The sequence below is a fragment of the Micropterus salmoides genome, unplaced genomic scaffold, assembly GCF_014851395.1.
Source record: "Micropterus salmoides isolate LMB-PRFRI ecotype aquatic unplaced genomic scaffold, ASM1485139v1 Ms_hic_scaffold_1, whole genome shotgun sequence".
NCBI lineage: Eukaryota > Metazoa > Chordata > Actinopteri > Centrarchiformes > Centrarchidae > Micropterus > Micropterus salmoides.
The window spans coordinates 24,175,396-24,199,167 of record NW_024040040.1 but is presented as its reverse complement, the minus strand read 5'-3'; the positions used below and the strand labels follow the sequence as shown (position 1 = coordinate 24,199,167).

Here is a 23,772-nt window from a genome sequence, read left to right as displayed (position 1 = left end):
TGGAAAAATGTTGGTCTTGATAAAATACTGAAGTCACTGTTGACCTGAAGCACGAGATGTGTTGCAGTCCATGTGTAGACTTTAATATTTAAACAAAGTTAACATCTTCTTTGACAGTAACCATGGGGTTTGGTGGCATAAACAGGTGGGACTGGAAAAATATTGCCAGTGAATGTATGGTTTAAAAAAGTATTTAACAAAGCAAATTAGTGGTGTCTATTGCTGCTGCCACTGCCAGGGACAAGGGCAGGCTGCAGCGTATCATTCGCTCTGCAGAGAAGGTGATTGGCTGCAAACTTCCTTCTCTTCTGGACCTGTACTCCTCGAGGACTCTGAGGTGAGCAGGAAAGATTGCAGCTGACTCCTCCCACCCCGGACACAAACTGTTTCAGACTCTCCCCTCTGGCAGGAGGCTGTGGTCCATCAGGACCAAAACCTCTCGCCACAAAAACAGTTTCTTCCCATCTGCAACTAGCCTCATTAACAAGTGATACAAATGATACAAATGTCTCTGCACATGTAAATACTGTTGTAAATACTGTTGTTGTGTCATCTCGTGTCGTGCACAGACCTGGCATGTTGCACATATTTGTTGTTGATTGTTGATCTTTGTTGTTGTATAGTTATATGTACACAATATTCTTTTCCGTTGAGTTACCTCTGCACGACACAGACCCAGAATAATGCACATGTATATATCTGCAACGTTGTTCTTCTATTCCATATTTCTATATTTCTATATTTATTTATGTCGACTGTATGTTTGTCTACGTGTAGCACCTTATCACCACAGCAAATTCCTCGTATGTGTAAAACACTACTTGGCAATAAAGCTCCTTCTGATTCTGATTCTTCTGATTCTATTTGTGTTTTGTAAGAGATGGGGTTGTAGTAATCATAAGTTATTAAAGCCCATTTTAGGACATACTGTATGTTTGTGAGTCCTACCTCCACATAGTCAAAAGAGCAGCTGTTGTGACTCTCCAGATTCATGTGAGTAAAGTTGAGGGCCACCTTCTCACCCACTGGTAACCTGATCAAATAGATGCACTGCCGGTCGTGGGCATAGTTGTTGGGCCAGTTGGGGGAGATGAAGATGCCCTCACTGTCGGTGAAGGTCCCACCACAACCAGGGTCACCTAAGGCACAACACACACCAGGGTGAGGAGATCTAATTCTACCTCTGCAGCTCATTACATAAAACAAGACACTTACACTGACAATTATGGGAGATCAACTTCCTGCTCTTCTGGGTTTCATTCCAAGAGCAAGGCACTGACACTTTAATTGAAGTATTTAAAGAAACAGGAAACTACTTCTAAACTAAATTCCATATCTACATGTAATGTACTTTGCAAGGCATTTGAAGTTACACAAAATTATAGGTAACAAATCCCAACAACAGAATGTCAAACCTTTTGTATCGAGTTATTCTTAAATTCACTCTGCACACAAATATCCATTCTCTTGGACTTGTTATGGTGAAAAACCTGCTAAATGTACATGTTTCCCATGTAATAGTTGTAGTGAACAACAGTGTGGATTTGTGCATTTTTCATGGAATAAATGTGGAGCTACCCTAAATTCCTTTCTCCTCCCCAGAGAAGATGGGGAGGGGTCAAAGTTGCTTTCTCTAAGTGCTATCCCGACCATAAAACTGGCACCATTTTGATTCCGAAGCTGATAACGCGGGGCCTGACTGTTAAACTGACAAAGGGACACGAGCCAGCCATTGGCATCTCCCTGAACAGCCTATCAAAACTTACCCCACCACACACGTTTCCGTGGAAACTGACCTTATTCTTTGTTTTATTACCACATCAAAAGGATACTCCTTGTCTCACCTAAGTGTGACATGTTCCAGACACTGAACTTTGGATGACAAAGGACTGCAGTCTCCAAAAGACTCAAAGCATCTAATTAAATTTAATTAAATCTTTAGTTACCTGAATATGTTTGCCTCTATTTGAGTAGTTATGTTAACTGTTGTTGCTATCTGTTGATATTAGTGCTGAAAAGAAGTTACTTGTGCAGTGTTTTTATTTTCAGCAAGACACTCCTTCATCTGATGTAATCAATGCTTGTTCATAATACTTTCTTACAAAATCCCTTTTTAAATGATGACAAAGGAATGTTTTACTATACTCTTAATCGCCAGCTTGAATTTAAGGATGAATCAACAATATTCCCCGGTTCCTAAGGAGAGACGATCTTTGATTTAATCCAAGCTTTCCTCATGTAACCTGAGCTCCCCCAAGTGGACGAAATAAGTATTACATGCCCTCGTCGGAAATGCGGTTAAATGTGTAAAAATACTGACCAATAATGTGACAATTGTTTCCTGTTACCAAATGCTAGAACAGTACAACCGTTCAACCATTTAGGTTCGATTGTGGAAAATATTTGATTATAATACGTGCAAATAGATTTCTTTTCTTTAAACATTAAGTTTAGAAAGGCAGTTCCTGGGGAAACCTGAGACGCCCCCTGGGGAACCACGCCCCAGGCAACAAAAGAGCGACACGCGACCTGCTCGCTAGACTCTTAGTCTCTTCCCTCTCTCGCTCTTCCACTCTGCCCTCTGGATGCTTCGGCACGCGCAGCGTGCCTCGCCAGGCCACACGCCCAGACTCGGCCAGCGAAACCAACAGGCCTTTGTTCGCCTGAAGCTACACACCTGAAGTGCCGAGACATCGATCTGCCATCAGTTTGTTTTATTTTCTTTATTTCTTTTGTTTGTTAAAGTTATGAGTTCCGTTAAGTTACACTGGACTAATTCAGGAACGACCAAGTTCCATTTTAAGCTTTTTCGTCGAGCCAACTTCACCGAGGTCAGACCAAGCCACGTGGTCTCGCCAGCTACAACCAAGGAAACCAGTAAACAGCCGAATTGCCAGACGGAGGAGGCGTTTTCAATCAGACACGGAGAACCCCGGAGAATCCCTAGCAAAAAGCCAGGATCGGCAGCTAGCGTGGGACCCGTGCAACAGGCCAAAAGCAGGCTGTCGACAAGCAGTAAGACTTAACACACGTTCTGTGATCAGATGTCCATTTTAACTCCTCAACTATAGCATTAGTTTACTTTCATTAGTTCTTCTATGCCGTATGAGTCGAATGCTTCCCACAATCGAACCTCCAGGCTCATTGTTCAGCAAATGTTTATGTTCCCTGTATCCAACCATCTTAGTTAGAGAATAAATTCACTGTAATATAATCAAGAGCTGTGTGTGTTGCCTATTTATAGTTCCTGCCAAGAGAATTTACCCTTTAGATATGAGACTGACTGACTGACTGATTTAAGATAATTGAGCGATTATTAACTAACTGATCACTAGTAATAATTGTATAATTATTCAAAACTACCTAGAGGTCCGGAGACTCTAGGATTATAACAACTCCGGTGGTGCCCTTTACGAGGAAATTCTGATTTTATGAATAATAATTCATAATTGGGTATCAATTCTCATAAATTTATTAAAATGCATAACTAATAAATTTAGGTCCACTACATAGTCTTTCAACTATTTAACACAGACATTGGGAAGTGTTCCTCTCTACGCTGGTCAAACTAATGCTTAGATGACTAATTAATTATTTGAACCATTTTCTCTGCTTGACAAAACATTGCTGAAATGTTTTAAAACCCAGTGTCTGCATAAAAATAATATGTGGGCAACAGCACTTGATGAAATTTCTTTAAGGAGATGATGGCAAGACCACTGGCTCAAAACCTATAGATGTACTGTTATGTTAAATGCTTCCCAAGTCAAGAATAATCTTCAAAGAAATGTCATGTCAGACAGTATAATGGATTACATTGTGACATGGTGTGTGCAGAGTATCTTACTTGGTGATGTTGTGTATGTAATGTGGAAGCCTCGGTCAGAGACACTAAAGTCAGAGTGGAAGTGGACCCATGCAGTTGGACCTGTGGTTTGCAGGGGGGCAGGTGATGCAGTACTACAGTACTTCCCCAGAACTGGGTCTTCAGGTAGAAGACCATCCCGGATCTACAACATTTGGCCACACAAGACAATCAATAGATGAACAATTACTAATATCATTAATATTAGTTATAAGGATGCTCTATATTATAGGGTTGTTGCACGGGGTGGTATCAGTAGTGGCAGACAGGCACAAGCCTGACAAAATAGCAAACATAAGAAACAACCGTGCCAGTGTCACAGCACTTTGGATTCAACATTAAACCAGCTCCCCTGTTTAGTTAACAAGGTAAGCAAATGTTGGGTTTGAGCAAGGGGATGTAGTTAAAAGATCAGAGTTTTAGCTGACACATCAAAACCATACCTTTAAACTCAAATGGGGTTTTATAGACCCAACAATCTGGTGGGGTAAGTTGACTTGCTGATTCTGTTTAGCTCTCTGTGATTGATTTACCTAATGAAAAACATACTGGGATATAGCAGTATTTCTCACTTCTAGGAAGTCATGGTTGCAGTCAGGGTGATTCTCCAGACCGAGAGTCCCGAATGCAAAGGTAATGAGCAAGCTGGGCTCCACTGTCACTGTCCAGTAGCAGTCCCGGTTAGGTGGGTAGTTTCCAGGGTAACCAGGTGAGTTAATATTGCCATAGGAGGCAGTAAGTTCACCTCCACAAACTGACATGAGAAGGACAGTGGTTAAAGCCAAAGAACTATTAATACTAATCATATTTTTTCGTACATTTGTCACTCATTCTTTACTATTAATTTATGAAGGTAAAGGTTGCAATGAACCAATGCTAATTATTGAATGACTGAAACAGAGTATCACATCTCTGTTGCTGCACTGAAATAATGAAGTAAAGTAGATGAAGATTCTTTTTAGAGAGAGGTGTAGGTTGTTTGTAGAGAGGTTAATTTTTTTCCTTTTTGGATTTGTTTTGTGTTGTGGCAACCCCCACCCCCAATTATTTGCATGAACCCATCTGTTAATCACTCAAATAAACTTGTATATGACTTCATTACCACTGTGTTTGATCAAACATGTCACTGTTCATCCCACATTTCCCATGTTATCACAATCCTGTTGACTGCCCCAGGTCTTGATCCTGCATTTCTACATTATCTTGTTCTTTAGTGGGGTTCTTCCCCCTCCACCTTCTTTGGCATCAATCAAACCAGAGAGAAACTGTCACTAACCAGCCAGACAGGCTTTATCGTTTGTGTCTTTGTCTGATGGTGGATGTTGTAGTCACACCTTTTAATTATTTGTTTGCATAAAACCAGAAAGCTGTTAACCACTCAACACAACTAGTTGTTACATGCCACTTGTTAGTATCCTTGATGGCACAGTTTCCGATGTTATAAATGCACACACTCTCCTGTTCCAATGGCGGGGTTCATAGGTTCAACTAAACCTACAACAGATGTGACACCCTTACCTGGGTCCTGAGACTGCCAAGCAACTGTGAAGCCACCACCACTGACAGAGTGGTCTGAGCGAAACCAGAAATACAGGGAATTGTGGGAGCTGTAGAGCTCCTGTGGGTTATTTTGGCCACAGTATTTTCCGATTATGTGAGCAGAGGCGCTGTCCCCATCATGGATCTGAAGGAAGTCAAAGTTGCAGTTGGTGCTACTCTCCAGATTAAAGAAGGGAAATGTAGTACGCAGAATCTAAAGAAAAGAACACACAGAATTCAATGGATTTCTATCAGTCTGCTACATTTGAAACATAATCACATCCACTAATGCTAACAATGCCCATTTCTCTCTTTCTCTTATAGCTCATTGTTTTGAGACGCGAGCACAAAGATCTGCTCTCTGAAGTTCAGTTGGTCTGAGCTCTCTCAGCAACCCCTTTCAACAGCAAGCTTTAATTAAATGACAACATGTACAATACCTGCCCAGCACACAAATACTAAAAGGCCAGGATCATCTGCTGACCAGAAACAAGACTGTAGTGGGTTGATGATGTTGCTCCCTGATTGCTCAATGAGAAAACATTCACTTGTTTAACATATCACTGGTTTCTGGGGCCATCATATATATTGTAATTGCACAAAATCAATTGCTTTTAGTACTGTGTTATTAGAAAAAGTAAAGTGATCCCAGCAATGCTTACATCATGAGCCAAGCAGACAACGTTCTATTTCACATAGGCTTCACCCTCTAAGGCTATCGCTATTGGGTTTACCCCTACGTGCACATGTGGGGCACTGAGAAAAGCTTGTCTACGCCCACCTACAGCATGGGCCTCTCCTACGTCTGCACCTTGTATATATACACAACGGTGAGACCTGGCCATCGGCTCCCATTTTTCGTCAGCACTGAGCTGTCTAAAGAGCAAGAATACTGTCTAAAGAGCAGAAGATTTTGAAGTGACGATGTCTTCTAGCAAGCTGATTGGATCAGGGCGAGACTCTGCTTCATCCGTACGGGTGTGCGGCATCTGCCACACGGGCTACATCATGCCAGGGGATCTCCAAGATCTCTTGAGCACACCGGCCGAGCACTCAGCTCGCACTCACCGTTCTGTGCCCTTCTTACCCCCGATGAGCACCGTTCAGGAGGAGGAGGTGTGGAGGCCCACCCACCCCCTGGACAAAGCCCTGGACCTGCTGTAACTGGAAGAACAGGACTCTGTTTCTGCTTCTTCTATTCACGGATCTCCCAGCGGCTCCCTGCTTTCCCTGCGCCAGCCCCCGGCGATTGCTGGCCGCAAGGTGTGCGACCCCAGCCTCGAGGTAGCGCTCTCTATCGGCCGCCACCTCCCTGCCATCCATCCTCGGCCTTGTCAGAGAGCTTCCCTCCATCATCCAGAGAGCTGCCGCCCACTGACACCTGGTTGTTCCTCCGGCCCAAGAGTTCTTTCCTCTGGACGAATTGGCCGGCGGTCTCGCTCTCAATCAGCCAGGTAAGCGGGATCCGGTCTGGCCTATTTTTCTCCCATCCGGCAGTACCAGAAGAGTGATGCCATGGACCCGAAGGTTCTGTGGGCTCCCTTCTCCACCTACGTCCCGATCACCAAGGTGGAGGGCTTCTCTGACTGGGGGTTCCCCCAAGTCCCCTGCTGGAGCCCAACCTCACCACATTTTACAGTGGACGGTTGCGGCTGGACGGTGCCCTCTCCTGGCTTCCCCTGGAGCACAGTAGGTGGCCTGTCTTGCAGATAAATCCCACCAATGCACTTTCCAGAATTCAGCCTCCACCAACAACACAACACTGATCGCTTGCTCCTTCACCAAGCGGGTGGCGAACTCCACCACCATGACAGAGGAGGAAAAGGAAGAGATCAGCAAAGGCGGCAACACGCAGCCTACGGAGTGCACCACTTCAGCTGTCACCACTGCCCGGTGTTTGGCAGGCCCAAATTCACTGAATCCTGTGGCTTCTGCAGTCTGCTATCCCTGAGGCCATCAATCTGGTTGAACCCAGACCAGCTTGGCGGACACCATGAGATTCACGGCCGAGGAGGCGGAGAGCATCAGGCAGCACGTTGGCTGGGCCCAGTCTTCCTCCCTTCCACCCCACTCACTGGCTTGCCGGCGGGACTACCGCCACTGGAAGAAGGACCGCCAGCGCTATGGTTGACCTGAGGAGTGACATTTTGGGGGGGAATTGTATGTTCCTTGTTCATGTTCTACAAGCACTTTCTCTGTTGAGAGAAAATATTTTGAACAAAATGTTTTTGAACACAAAGAGAGCCCTAATTAGCATGGTCCTCGGCCCGCTGCTGCCTCACTTGAGTCAGCGACTGCCGTTAAACACATTTCCCCCACACTGAATGGACCAGCTGCAGCTGGCTGGACAGCCTTCATGCAGCCAGGCTCCGATGTCACAAACAGTTCATTTTTCCTGTTTCCAACCCCCGCCTCCCTCCCCTCGCCAGGGCAGCGATGGGGTTATTAGCCCACAAGTGCAGCTATGCCACCTCCTGTGGACACCCCGGCATTTCCCCCCATTCCCCTCCCCTCTCTGGGAGTCGCACACAGGAGGGTGCTCCAACCCAACGGTGTGTGGAGGGCTGTCACGGCATTGCACGGCCAGCCCCACTGAGGCAGGTCTCAGCTCGTCCCCTTCGGTGGCCACGCCTCGCTGCCAGATTGACCGATCACACATGAGCACCACACAGAGAGGCCCTCCCTCCTGCCTGGCAACGTATCACGGTGGCCAAAATCCTTCTTCCTCCCGCTAGGAGCGGGACTCTCCTGACCGGTGGCTCACGCAGCCCCCCCCCCCATGGGTCGCAGATGGGTGTTCCCCACCCGCGACGGCAGCAGGGGCAGCAGAGTGGCTTCACTGCATGAGGACGAAGCTACTTCTCAACTCCTCAGTCCGGTGTGCGCGCTGTCCTGCTACGTGGTGCGCATGGCCGCCTGGCGCCGTTCGCAGCGCCTGTTTGTGCACTAAAGGGAACAGTCCAAGGGGCTTCCCCTCTCGGCGTAGCTCCTGTCTCACTATGTATGTGTATCTCCCCCAGATGGCATCAGGGTGCACTCCAGGCGTCTCCTCCTCTGTGGCGTTGCACAGTGGAATGTTGGTGGACGACGTCTGCGAGTGTGCGGTGCGCTTCCTCCCAGCCGGACGGTGGGGGGAGCAGCCACTGCTCATGCTGACCCTGCTCTGTGTTCAGCTGATGCGGACGCTGTCATGACCTCGTCTGCACCTGCACAGCTGCGGGGCCCCCCATCCAGTCCCCGACCTTACGCATGGGTCGCGTCTCTGCCCTCCCATTTTGCTGCATTGCCAATTGCGTGCACACCGACACCAATGCTGCGGGTTGCGGGGGATCGGGTGGCTTATTATGTTGGCTATGGGCAGGTGGGTCTGTGCTTGGTGGCACTGTATGGGCCAGTGAGGCGTTGACTCATCCTGCTTCGCCTCTAACCCAATTGCGTTATTGCTTTTTCTATACGAAATAGAATGATAGTTACGTATTGAGTATAGGCGCAGACCTCTAAGCTGTGGGCCTCACTGGACCTTGGTTCTCACTGCTGAAGAAAAGGCACTATGGGAGCCGATGGCCAGGTCTCACTACTGTATATAATACAAGGTGCGGACGTAGGCCCACGCTGTTTTCTCAGTGCCGCGCATGCGCGTGTAGGGGTAAACCCAATAGCGATAGCCTTTGAGGGCTGCGCCTATACTCATAGAATCTGGAGTTAAAATACGTAATTATTGTTTCTGGGCCTTGTTTTATGGTCCTATGACTGTACAGAATTAGGGAATTTAAAAATAATGTTTCCTTAGATATCAAGCAAAAGCAGAGATAGCGTGGGTGCATGGGTCGGCCGACTCAGGGCCACAGCTGGTAGGGGGCCCCCTATGTGGGCCAAGAAGTTTAGCTCAGTTGATGTGGACTCGGACAAACAACAATACTGCATGCAGCTCTGCTGTACTGGGAAAATTCAGCAGCTCTTATCAAATGATGGTTTCAATGGTAAACCACCACAGGAATGACAATTACCAACAAAAAAACTGTATATTCTAAGGAGACATGTTTTAATAAACATAAATCATAAAGTAACATTTGTATTTCAAACAAATGGCAAATTTATTAGCATATTTTAACAAAACTCCCTTCACTCTCATGCATCATGGGAATTCTGAGGGACACACGTAGGCAGCGTGTGCACAAGGGTTTATTTACAGCATCAAAGTCCCCTGGAAGCCTCTCAAGAATAATTTCAGCAGCAGAGCGTGTAGTCTGCCCCACGTTAATGACTTGTTTTTTTATATGTCCTTTTTGTGCTTCTACTACATTCTTCAAAGCTCTCTGTGGCTCGCTTTCGTTCCTCGTCTTAACGGGTGCATCTAGCAACTACCACAGGGAGCATTTCAGAATAAGAGTGTTTTGCCTGGCAGATTTTGCCAACACATTTAGATTTTGTTGATTTGGTGATTAGTGATTGCTTTTTGTGCTTTTATGATTATGTAGGCTACATAGTTAAATTGTTTCTTTTTTGTCTGATTCAACTGTGTTTATTGTTGATATACGATTGGAAGTCTGTACCGGGTATTTTATTTTGAAAATTGACCAAATTCTCTGCCATTTCTGTGTCTGACTTCCTGCCTAGTTAATTTGTTCTGTGCTCCTTGACGTTGGGACACTTCTGGGACGCACTGCAGCGCTTATGATGAGAACACAAACATTTAGTGCTGCTATCAGCTCTGGCAGCAGTGAAGCAGACGGACTCAGTGGACTTTTGGAGTGAGTCCGGGGTCATGTAAACTTGGTTGAAAGCCCCCCTCCAGTGTATATTGACATTTCTATGATACTTCATATTTCCTTACAATATTGATTACCCACATAGTTTGCCAAATATTTTTTGACAAATAGTTTATTTTTGTGCTCAAAGTTGCAAAAGTTGCTTAGTTGTTAAAACGGGGTTCTGACGTATGACTATAGTAATTCCATAAGTCATACGTCATTCTCAAAGCTTGCGCAGGCGTACTGTCATGCCTTGTTAAGTCAGAGCATCAAACCGATAAACATCGCTGTGAGCTAGTTAACCAATTTATCATGTAATTTACTTAGAACTTACAGTAGGCATGTCTCTCTGTGTCTGATATTTGGTTTGCCTTTCTAGTTTAGTTAGCTAAGTTAACTAAGTTGTAGTTAGCCAGGTGTAGTTAGCTAGCATAGTTATTGCAGAAAGTTAGCTAACAGAGGGTCTTCATTTTATTTTTTTGTTTCCTCCTCTTGGTTTAGTGTGCTGTTCATTTTCATTATGGCATTTGTGCGTGCGGTGTTGGAGTACAGATGACAGAAAACGCGTCGCACTTTCACCTGCCACCGTCTTATATACAGTCTGCAACATGCATCTGCCATTTTACCAGTGCATCGGCGGCGGAAATGGTATCAGAAGTCTTTACATACAGTTTAACAGAGTAATAGACCACCCAAACATTCGCGGTAAAGTAAGCGCACCATAAAACGTAGTGGGAGTTATCGTGTGCAGTGCGTGATAGGACCATCAACTGTATGATTGATAACAGCTGATACGCGCACATTAGCTTCTGTCATGGGTAAGTAATAGCTACTCCTGCCAGGCAGTGAAGTGTACTAAACTTTACAGTGTAGTGATGTTAACACAGCATTTCATTAGTGAACACTCCAGCCAGTCATGTCAATTACCATGACATGAATTATTGTCATGGTAATTTTTTATTACGTCCGACTATTAACCACACCCCCATTCTCTGTTTGAGAAAGAACATTAACCAAAAACGTCAGTTAAAACTGGCTGGAGGGGGGCTTTAAATGACTTGGTAGCAGGTGGGCCCCGTGATGAAGCTCCGCCCTCACTGTGTTGAGAGTCTAGCTCTGCCCCCGATATCAAACCAATCAATCAATCACACAGTTGTTCAATCGCGACAACCTATACAAGGTATTATGTTAGTTGAGAAGCTCAAAAAAGCCAACTGTACATTAGCTGCATAGAATGAAATTACAAAGTCAACGTAAACAAATGACAGGAAAAAAAGGGGAGACTGCAACTGACCTTGTTTGGGTCAATGCGGATCACCCAGGCACAGCTGACCTGGTGACTGTATTCCTCATGACCTGGGGTGTTGGGATAACTGAAGGAACCAGCAGGGCCACTCAGATAACCTCCACACTCTGGAACGTACATACACAGCTACAGTAGCACTTGAAGACATTTGTTACATACTTTGCATTGTCTTTACACCCTGCGTCATTTATCTCTTATTGGTTGTGCTCCCCTGTATATATTGGACATACAGCATATGCCAACAATAGGTAAAAACTTCAGCAACTTTGTGTACATCATTTAGTCTTCCTTACAGGCGTGTAGGACCAAAAAACTCAATTTAGAATGAACCAGAAGTCCTGCACACTGTCGCACCCTACCCATATGTTATTTAGTTACAATATTTCAGTCTGTTACCCAAGTTTTCCTTAACTTCTTCCTCCCTGTGTCTCTTCACATCTATTCTTCTCTCTTAATCTTGTCCTTTTAGTTTTTCCCCTTACTTTCACCCCATCCCTGCCTACTTCTTCCCCTTCATCTTCCCAGTCCCTCCTTATATTCTTGTGCTGGCAGTACCTTGCTGTGGGGTCTGGCACAGTTGCCCAGTCCAGTGGGCAGTGCATGTACACATGAATCCATTAATGCCATAGGTGCAGGTTCCTCCATTCTGACAGGGGTTGCTCAAGCAAACATTGATATTCTGGTCACAGTTTATTCCTTGCCAGCCAGAGTTGCAATTGCAGATGTAACCAGGAGTCAAGGTGGTGGCCTGTGATAGCAATAGTATACAGGTGCTGGTCATATAATTAGAATATCATCAAAAAGTTGATTTATTTCAGTAATTCCATTCAAAGTGAAACTTGGATATTATATTCATTCATTACACACAGACTGATATATTTTAAATGTTTATTTCATTTAATTGTGATGATTACAACTGACAACTAATGAAAATCTCAAGTTGAGTATCTCCGAAAATTAGAATATTACTTAAGACCAATATAAAAAAAGGATTTTTTGAAATGTTGGCCAACTGAAAAGTATAAACATGAAAAGTATGAGCATGTACAGCACTCAATACTTAGTTGGGGCTCCTTTTGCCTGAATTACTGCAGCAATGCGGCGTGGCATGGAGTCGATCAGTCTGTGGCACTGCTCAGGTGTTATGAGAGCCCAGGTTGCTCTGATCGTGGCCTTCAGCTCTTCTGCATTGTTGGGTCTGGCGTATCGCATCTTCCTCTTCACAATACCCCATAGATTTTCTATAGGGTTAAGGTCAGGCGAGTTTGCTGCCCAATTAAGAACTGGGATACCATGGTCCTTTAACCAGGTACTGGTAGCTTTGGCACTGTGTGCAGGTGCCAAGTCCTGTTGGAAAATGAAATCTGCATCTCCATAAAGTTGGTCAGCAGCAGGAAGCATGAAGTGCTCTAAAACTTCCTGGTAGACGGCTGCATTGACCTTGGACCTCAGAAAACACAGTGGACCAACACCAGCAGATGACATGGCACCCCAAACCATCACTGACTGTGGAAACTTTACACTGGACTTCAAGCAACGTGAATTCTGTGCCTCTCCTCTCTTCCTCCAGACTCTGGGACCATGATTTCCAAAGGAAATGCAAATTTTACTTTCATCAGAGAACATAACTTTAGACCACTCAGCAGCAGTCCAGTCCTTTTTGTCTTCTGCCCAGGCGAGACGCTTCTGACGCTGTGTCTTGTTCAAGAGTGGCTTGACACAAGGAATGCCACAGCTGAAACCCATGTCTTACATACGTCTGTGCGTGGTGGTTCATGAAGCACTGACTACAGCTGCAGTCCACTCTTTGTGAATCTCCCCCACATTTTTGAATGGCTTTTGTTTCACAATCCTCTCCAGGGTGCGGTTATCCCTATTGCTTGTACACTTTTTTCTACCACATCTTTTCCTTCCCTTCGCCTCTCTATTAATGTGCTTGGACACAGAGCTCTGTGAACAGCCAGCCTCTTTAGCAATGACCTTTTGTGTCTTGCCCTCCTTGTGCAAGGTGTCAATGGTCGTCTTTTGGACAGCTGTCAAGTCAGCAGTCTTCCCCATGATTGTGTAGCCTACAGAACTAGACTGAGAGACCATTTAAAGGCCTTTGCAGGTGTTTTGAGTTAATTAGCTGATTAGAGTGTACAATATTCTAATTTTCTGAGATACTGATTTGGGGTTTTCATTAGTTGTCAGTTATAATCATCAAAATTAAAAGGAATGAACACTTGAAATATATCAGTCTGTGTGGAATGAATGTATACATTATACAAGTTTCACTTTTTGAATGGAATTACTGAATAAATCAACTTTTTGATGATATTCTAATTATATGACCAGCACCTGTAGTAGTCAGACATTCTTAAATGTGCCGTTACAAAGGGGTTTGATTCTTGATTTTCTATTTGTGAGAATATCATAACACAAAAGCAAGGTCAGATTTATCAAGCATTCAAAAACTGATTCAGACATTGGCCACACTAACACAAATACATCTGAAAATGCTACTTGTGTCAACATTTTATATTTTTACCAGTCTTATCCTTTAAAATGAGTAATTGCAGATGAAGTTAGATACAAAATATTTGTCATAATGGTCACACAGCATCCCACCATGCCTGAATAGTCACACACACTCACCACACACTGTCCATTGACACAGGGATTGTTAGTCTGACAGATGTTGCCGATCTGGCTGCAACCAGTTGGTCCATAACCATTGCCTATAAAGCCTGAAGGGCAGGTACATATAGGAAGGTTTGCCCCTTGTGGATGTGGGTTGGGTGAGGAGAAGAAGAATACAAGGTTAAGTCCGGCATTTCACATCTCAATCTTAAATTGCACTTTTTGTAGAAATAAATAATTGTGTCTGACCTCTGCAATATCTGGACACAGGTGGCACAACATAGACACCTTCAATAATTATTCAAACTTCCTACACATGTTGACTCATTCCCTAATCCTTATATCAGGTATCAAGGTAGGTTATTTATCATATTATCATTTATACAACAAAATAAAAGTTTGACGTCCCTTCATGTTACACATACAGAACGTAACAGGTAGGCCTAATTACATTCAGATTAGACAGGGGTTCTTAACCTATCTGGCAGTCGGAGTTTTTAGCAATAAAAGACACAGACCTGTGAGTTGTGATCAAGTTTCTGCTAATATGACCTTATTACTTAGCGGCAAACCAAAGATTACAGATTGCTGGCGCTATAATCTTTGATAAGACTGACAGCACAGCTGATTCGGTGGTTGCCTAGCAACATTAAAAACCCACAGCGTTTTGCTCTTTTCTAAATTCAACCACCTACAAAGCGCTTTCCCTCTGATCGGGGCCTGATTCTTCTTTGTCATTTTATAGCGGTTGGCATTACCACCACCTACTGGATTATGGAACAGTGCAAAATATTTACAGTGTCCACCCACACTGATTCCATTCACAACTATAGTCCGTCTAGTTTTGTTCTATTTTTGTGTCTATAGCAGCATTCCCCAGGTTAAGAACCACTGGAACAGGATAACACAGGGACGATTTTGCACCATTTTTAGGGGTGCTGAAGTACTCCTGAATTTCATCTTAGCACCCCTAACAAATAATACAATAATTTATGTTTCTAATGTTTTCCCTAATGATCCACCTCTGCGCAGGCTGACTGTCAGCTGCAGCAGAATGCTGTTTGGGTGTCTGTCAGTCTGGGCCAAACTAATACTTTCAATATTGAGGGGGGATACAACCAAGTTGGACTGATTCTCATTTTTCAATCCAAAACCTTTTGCACCAGTTTGCTACGTTTTGTCGGGGCTGAACTCAGCCAGGTTTGTGTGATAAGTGCAACAGAGAAGGTAACTATGGTGAAAAGAAAGAAAGAGGAAAAGAAACGTGTGTTGCAGAAAAAATAAGAATTAAGAAGAAAAAGATGTCAGCACAAAAGGCAGCTAAACCCATCAAATTAAACGACCTCTTTCTTGGTGGAAAAGTTGCTGTGGCAGGCGCAGATGAGGCAGGACCAAGCCGCAGAAGGAAATTAGTAATGCATTTATTATTTACTGAAATTATTTTTATATATACACACAGTATGTATATATATAAATGTACACACACACATATGTACACACACAGTTCCACAGTAGCAAAAGAAGAAATACTAAAAACCTGCTCCAAAGAGTGAATTTGTGTGCGCGAGAGAGAGCTAAATCAGGCAGAGAAACTCTCCTACTTACTGCCATATCAATGCAGCAAAATGTATTTCCTCATGCAACAAACTGAGAACCATTGTTGTTTGTATAAAGTAAAATGATCACATTATTAACATTATTGTTTGTTATTTTATTGTTGTTTGTTATTGTTCCTTTGAAAAATTCTACTGCTTGTCAAAATCCAAGTCTTATTTTCAATGTAACATATGTATATTGTGTTTTGAGTTTGTCTTTGTGTTTGTTTTGTTTTTTTACTCTTTCTTTAGTTTTTATAATGTCATTTTATTGTTTATTAATTATATAATTTTTTATTGTTTAAACATGAATTTGTGCTCTGGCAACAGTGTTTACCTAAACATTTATGGCAAAAAGCCTAAAGCAGAGAGAGAGAGAGAGAGAGTGTGTGTGTGTGTTTTTACACATAGGCTACATAGGCCAATCAAAGTTTTCTCCTCACTATAAAGAGTTGGCCAGGCTGGACCCTGATCCTTCTCATAAGAGGTGTTACAATAAATATCACAATGGAAAGTAAACTCAATCACAAGTGCCTTTATTCACCTGCAGCAAAGTCGCAGACATCAGCCCAAGCATAGGTACGTGATTTCACCGTCATCCTAAATGAAGCGTGTCTAGATGTTACTGCACTACTTGATCAATAAACGAGCTTTGCTACTGAAAAGCTGTTTGATTCAGAAAACAGCGACACTACCACCAAGCTACCGAGAAATGTAGTTAAACTAGTTATGGCGTTACTTGTAACCACACTACTGCTCAACACTGTATACTCTCCACCAACTTTTGCAAGGCATTCTATGTATGCTACATTCTCATTAGGGGCGGAGCACCCCTAAAGCCCTTGCTTTTTAACAATGCATAGGCGTAGAAAGGCGTCAATGCAACGCAAACAGCATTGTTCACATGCCTACATACTTTGCGTATACCTGGAGGATTAAACCTCAATCCACATTTGCACATTGTAAACAAACATAGCAACACAGCAGGTTGTGATTTTAGAGACATCATAACGATCTTGGTAATTGCAGACTAGCTCCAGGAGTTTTATTGTAAACATCCCGCCATAAATCTCCTTTTTTAAGTCTGCTGCTGACCTTCTTCTTCTTTTGCATTTAATAATGGTTGGCAAACTAACTGCATACCGCCCCCACATGAGCTGGTGCGTGGAACAGTAGATTGCTGCTGACGTGCCTGTCAGATCGACATTCTGCCCCCATGTTCATGTGCGGAATTGCATCTCGCGGATGTGTAGCATTAATTTCTGGAGACGTGCACAACCTATGATCCAAAGGAACGCAGGATACATGCGGCAGCCAACTTCCGTACGTGAACACGTAGTTAAAAGCAAGTATATCCAGGGCTTAAAGGTCTGATCCTAGAATCGCCCCTGCTGTAAACCTGCTTTCAGTTACAATGCAAAATAAAGTGATGGTGGGAGCACCTATAGGTTAACAAAAAATGGTTCTGTTGAAACACAAAGTTCAACAATTAGTAAATATGAAGATTCATGGCTGACTTCTGTTGCTCAAAAGTGACATATTGTTTCTACAACTTGATTTCAATAAAAAAAACATAGAGCCCCGATGTAGACAGGATTGTTGTCCTCTACATGACCAAAGCTCACCTTGATTACCTATAGCACACATAAAAGTCATCTTTTTAACATAACTATTTAACTAGTTTTTACAATGTACAAGGGAAGAATGAAATAACCAAAATTAACCACAAAGTTCCACTACCCGCCCTTCAGCAAATTATCCTTTCCTGATTCCCCGACTTCCCTAGCCATTTTCATACAATCTTTCACTTAGTTTTACTAGTTTAACCACACATAATACTCCCTATGGAATACATAGTAATAAAATCATGTTTGTTTTTACCTGGACTGGAGGAGCATGTAGCTAATGGGTAGCAGCCTCCATTGTTGGTAGCACAGATATTGGTCTGAGTGCATGTTCTCCCATTCCCCTCATAACCTGCACAAATACAAGAGTTGTCTTTAGAATCATGCAGATGACAGCAGTTTATTTTCATTCCTGGTTAAACTGGTCAGATGGGGGCTAGCTGTTTGTTGCTTTCACTGCGCCGGACTCGGCCTCAGGATTCAGTCACGGCTCAGGGGAGGCTTCCTACAATCATTATCAGCAAGAGGAGGTTCTCCTTTAAGAATGATGTCTACAACACACAAAGTTGTAAATTAGAATTAAGTAGTTTAAGAGCTGCAGTCTCTATTTATTAGTCACTGTTAGTAACACTGTACATTTCCAGGTAAACTGATGCTTATTGTTGACCCTTTTCTCTCTGCTCGCCTGCCATTTACCGGTCTTGTGCCGAGCTTTGCATGCGCGCGTGCCTGACATGAACGTCACTGTACTAGTGTGTAGTGGCAGGTGTTCCTCTGCCACTACACACATACACACACATACACATTACACCCACACTGTATGGAGGGATTATTGGGTCAGTACTAAAACTAAAAGTCTAAAACTAAACGCTGAGGCGCAGAGGCACTTTATGGACTGCAGGGGGAGCTCTGACTGCCAGCACACTGCCATGAAAGCAAGCAGAGGGAGTGAGCAGGGCTGGAGGAAGGACTATCATTTATAAGACCATAACTAAAAGTGTACAGCATTTCTGTCGATGTGGCCTCACACACAAAGTCAGCAGTGAAAGGAATGCTATCCATCTGACGAGAAAGCAGCAGACAGTACAGCAGGTAAGATATGATAACATTAGCAAGTTAGCTATATTAGGCTAACTGTTGCTGACATGCATGAGTTACGTTACTGTCGGTACATGCAGGTTTTAAATGCAGCTATTAACCCCACTGTGGGCTGTGTGTATAAAATTGTAAAGATAAGGTGTAGAAGCTGTGTTTCTGGGTAATAGCACCATGCTGGGCAGGTGACAGGTGTGTGTTTACAGTGTTTATGTGCTCTGAAAAACAGTGCAGCTATAAAGTCTCAGCCGGCAGACCTAGTATGGTAGTATTACTACACACATATGGATGTAACGTTGAGGCCTGATAGACATCCGCTAATCAGAAACAGAGGACACTACCTGCATCACTGCCGATGTCATTTGACCAGGGAGTGAATGTTGATTAATGCGACTGTCATCAGTGTTTTCCTAGTGTTTGTTTTTGCCCCATGCTCAGCTACACACCTGCACTGGGTTGCACTAGCTCTGTATTATGTGAGGTTAATGGGTTCTTAGGTTCATAACATAGGCACCCCCTTACATATTGTTTACAGTGTAGCAGTGGTGTTTGTTTTTTTGTTTCTTCATGTATTGTTTTGTGATACTTTTGCTTTTTGGTATTGTTTAATTATGTATTGTGCTCCAGTGTCTTGTACACAAGCAGGGCATTGTTAAAAAGTAAGTGTTAGATCCCACTTTTACCACAAGAGGGAGTATACTGTTAGTGAGTTATGTTGGGAGCAGCCTCAACAAGACAGTGCAGATGATGCTCTTAACAATGTACCGATCTATTTGTGTATGTTGCAGGTATGTTGCAAGCAGACATAATATATGAACCGAACACAGACAAGTAAGTAGATGTAAATAGTCCATGTATCATCCGCCTAAGACCTTGTGGTGGTACATATAAGAAATTGTGTCTGTAAAGCCTGTAACATGACTGTACATGCAGCTGTCATAAACAGGAGCTACAATACTAATCAGTATAATGTAGGAGTTGTGCCAAATGTTTTCCTTTATTGGTATACTGTTAATGAGTTATATGAGAAGCCTCAACATGGCAGTGCATTTCTGTAACTTAACGTGAGTCTGAACTGACCATGCTGATAACAATGTTTCGATCTGTTTATGTATGTTGCAGATTTTAATAAAGATATTCAAAGCCACACTGAGTTTTTATTCAGATGTGCAACAATTACTTCTCTCCTAAGTTAGGGCATAAACTCGACACTAGAGGCTTAGTAACAGCTAGTTATATTTTAACAAAAACAGTAACCAAATTGGATTGGATGCAACATGATTAACATTGGGTATGGACTAAATGGAGTTTCAAAGTCTTTGAACATCTACAGATAGTCTTTAAAATGCATGTAAAATAGAATCAATTTGAATTTGAACTAATTTTCAACTGCAAATCACCACAATCTTTATTAATGTGTTGGACTGTGACTTTACATTCACAGGTATTTGAGTAAACTGTCTTATCTGTTTGATTCATAATTTCATCTTCAGTTATTGCCACCTGTATTTTGTCCCCATCAGCTAAATAAATGCAATGCAACATACAGAAGGATATCAGCACTTTATTATTTGTAGTCCTTCTGTATCTGTTATTTAGTCTGTGTTTTGGTTCCATGTCTTAGTTCCCAGTCCGGTGTTCATGTCTTAGTGTTTACTTTTGGTCTGTGTACTTCTGTGTTATTTTGCCCTTGTCTGCTCGGTGTTCTCCTTAATCCCTTCTTCAGTCTGTTTTCATTGTTGGTTGTAGTGCTTGGTGATCTTTCTGCTTGTGTCTTTATTAGTTTATTTTTATTCCTCTGATCTGTTATGTGTTCAGTAACCTGTGTCATGTCTGTTCCCTCCAGTATCCCTCTGCCTGGCTGTCTCTCTGTTCTCCCCTGCTCTCTCCCGGCCTGCCTGTGTCTTGTTAGTCATTAGGATATTATGGGAAGGGGGGTATGATTATGACGATTATGATGATAAGAGGGAAAGCAAAGAAAACTGGAAACAACACTGGAAATTTGGAAGGCGTCGAAAATCAGTCAGGACTAGTAACGAAGATGAAGTTAGCCGCAGACGAAGCTAGCAAAGCAGACGAGCTAATGCAGCAGAATTCATGTAAAAAAATGGCAACCTTGGACACTGTGCTGCAAGAGCTAAGAGATTTTTGCAGTGAGAACGGGGAAAGCCTCAAAGTAATTCGGGAGGACATTCAAAAAATAGATAGCAGGATGGATGAGGCTGAGCGGCGCATAATGGGGTCAGAAGACCGGATTCAAAATATTGAGGACACCACTTTGGAGTTTTTGGAGTTACAAAATCAAGTTGCAGCTAAATTGACGGATCAAGAAGGGACAACATCAGGATTCACGGTTTAAAAGAAGGAGCAGAAGATGGGGCCCAGTCGATGGTCGCATTCATCGAGTCCCTCCTGAGACAGAAGCTGGAATTACCGCCGTCCCTTAAACTCAGCATTGAACGAGCTCACCGGTTGGTGGCTACACCACCCCCAAAAGACGCTCCACCGAGATCAGTAGTGGTGAAGTTTCTCAGCTACAGATGCAAAGAAGAAATCATAAAGATTTTGAAACAGCGGAAAAAATACGCAAAGGCAAAGAAAGTGCTCAGGCATAAGAAGATACGTTTCCAAACGCCATTTCCAGCACGTCTACGGGTATTTTACGATGGTGGGACATGCACGTATGATTCAGCGGAGGAAGCGACGAAAGATATGGCTGAGGGGGGCTACCAAGTGAAGGTCGTGGAGCCCACGGAGGACGTGATGGAGAAGATAAAGCACCTGACGTGGCGCCCGAGACCGAGCCGCGAACGAAGGACGACAGGCAGATGCTGGACCCGGGTATAAGCAGAGACTGCAGGCTTTTAGGAGGACGCCGGAGGCAAATGAGTGATCCAGACGTTTCAGGAGAGAAAGATCTCAATATTGGAAGTCCTTTTGTTTTTGTTTAGTGATTTGGGAAAAAATTGTTCTAGAGCTTGTTCTGTTAGGCTCATGGTTATGTGTTTTTATGGTGGCATAGGGGGTGTACTGGGGATAGTAATGAGAACAATTAGACCTAAACTATGGCTATACAAAAAAACTTAATTAAGGTAGTTTCCTATAACATGAATGGTGTTCTGAACCCAATTAAAAGTAGTAAAATTCTAAGTAAAATGAAGAAAGATAGAGCGGGGATAGTTTTCCTGCAGGAAACCCATCTGACAGAAAAACAACATGAAAAACTAAAGAGAACCATTCATTCAATATAATATAACCAGGTATATGCTGCTTCATATAAATCAGGTCACAGGAGAGGGGTAGCGGCTTTAATATCGAATCAAATCCCATTTCAGAAACAGTCAGTGATAAGCGATAAAGATGGAAGATATGTCTAGGTTAAAGGACGATTAGAGGGAGTATTAATTAGCCTTCTGAATATATATGCACCACCTGGCTCAGATTGGACTTTTTATAGACAATTGTTTTATTTGATGGCATCGGATGGGGGAAGGGGTGTCAGGAGGGGATCTGAACCAAAGGCTGGACCCCCTATTAGACACCTCAGGCAGGGGAGTAAAAAAGAATGCGATTCCAAATAAAATTAGAGATATGATGGGGGAATTAGGTATCATGGATGTATGGAGAGAATTTAATCCTACAACTAAGGACTACACTTTTTACTCTTCACCGCACAAAATATACTCAAGAATAGATTACATCCTAATGTACAATAAAGATAGACATATGGTGGGGAATTGTGAGATTGGGGTGGCTGACTTATCTGATCATAGTCCAGTTTATGCAACCTTGGCTTTGACACCTGAAAAAAGAACAACATTCTGGAGACTTAATGCTAGTATATTAAAAGGAAGCATTAAGGAAGAATTAGAATCGGAAATTAAATGACATTTGGAGGAGAACGATAATGGGGAAGTGTCCCCACCAGTACTATGGGACACGTGTAAGGCGGTGTTAAGAGGGAAAATCCATAATTTCTGTAATTCCTAAAGAAGGCAAGGACGAATTGGACTGTTCCAGCTATACACTTATTAGTGTCCTGAATCAGGACTATAGACTTTTCACTGCAATATTGGCTAGACGTATTGAAAAAATTTTACCGGTTATTATTCAGTTGGACCAGACAGGATTTATTAAAGAAAGACAAACGCAAGATAACATAAGAAGGGCTTTACATGTGATGCAGCATATTACAGAAAACCAAACTGAAGCAGTTGGACGCGGAGAAAGCATTTGACTCTGTCAGGTGGGATTTCCTTTATAGTGTTAAAAAAATTCAACTTCCATGATATAATAATAATTAGGACAATACAAGCCTTGTACACTGACCCAACGGCCAGGATTAAGATTAATGGGAGTTTATCCAATTCTATTTCATTAAGGCGCGGGTGTAGGCAGGGTTGTTCGGCTAGCCCCCTTCTCTTCGCAATCTATTTGGAACCACTTAGCCAATCCATAAAACAAAATGCACAAATACAAAGCATAGAGATAAAGGGGACATTTCAGAAGCTTGCACTATTCGCAGATGATGTTCTAATATTTTTGTCTAGTCCCAATACATCCTTGCCAGTACTCATGTCAGAATTTGCAAAGTTTGGACAAATGTCCGGCTACAAAACAAATGTACAGAAAACACAAGTCCTCACTTTCAATTATAGCCCCTCTGAAGCTGTTAAAGAAAATTATGAAGTTAAGTGGAATTTAAAATCAATGAAATATCTTGGAGTTAATTTAACAAAAGATAATATCCAATTGAAATCAGCAAACTATGACCCATTAATATCCAAAATAAAAGAAGGTGGAATTTAATCCCCTTTATGACTCTTACATCTAGAGTTGAGGTGGTCAAAATCAATGTTCTCCCCAGGGTGTTATACCTATTTCAGAATCTTCCTGTGGAGATTCTGGACAAGGAATTTACAGAATGGGACAAAATTGTTGTGGTGGCAGCCTGGCTGACGGTGAGTGTCCTGGTTATTTCTCCTTTTTTTTGTCTGTGATTCTGTTTTTCCCCTGTTTTTTTTCTCTGTACTCTGCCTGCCTCCCTGTGTCTCCTCCCCCCGTGTGTGCTCTCTCTCTCTCTCTCCCTCCGCTATGTGAGCCCAGCCAACGACCCGCACCTGCACCTCGTCAGCCACCTCCTCTGCCTGCCACACCTGCCAGCAATCAGCCTCATTTGACCTACATGTATGAACTTTCTGTGGCACATGTATCATGTCCAGACGTACCAAAAAGCCTCTTGGAGCGATGCCCTAAACCCAACAGGAAGTCAGCTATTTTGAATTTTACGGCAATTTTTGGATGATTTACACCCTCCGTACTTTAACGAACTCCTCCTAGGGATTAAGTTGGATCGGTTTCAAATTTCTGCTGT

The 23,772-nt window shown here is 43.0% G+C and overlaps 1 protein-coding gene across 1 annotated transcript in view; it reads right to left on the bottom strand.

Moving 5' to 3' along the window:
* Positions 1 to 23,772, bottom strand: part of cubn (cubilin (intrinsic factor-cobalamin receptor)) — a gene marked incomplete in the record, with an annotated part of 148,500 nt that overhangs the window by 101,494 nt on the left and 23,234 nt on the right. Inside the window, 8 exon segments of the mRNA XM_038723011.1 lie at positions 949 to 1,139; positions 3,848 to 4,010; positions 4,438 to 4,619; positions 5,384 to 5,618; positions 11,450 to 11,568; positions 12,017 to 12,209; positions 14,099 to 14,223; positions 17,560 to 17,655. Coding sequence (XP_038578939.1) covers positions 949 to 1,139; positions 3,848 to 4,010; positions 4,438 to 4,619; positions 5,384 to 5,618; positions 11,450 to 11,568; positions 12,017 to 12,209; positions 14,099 to 14,223; positions 17,560 to 17,655 — 1,304 coding nt within the window.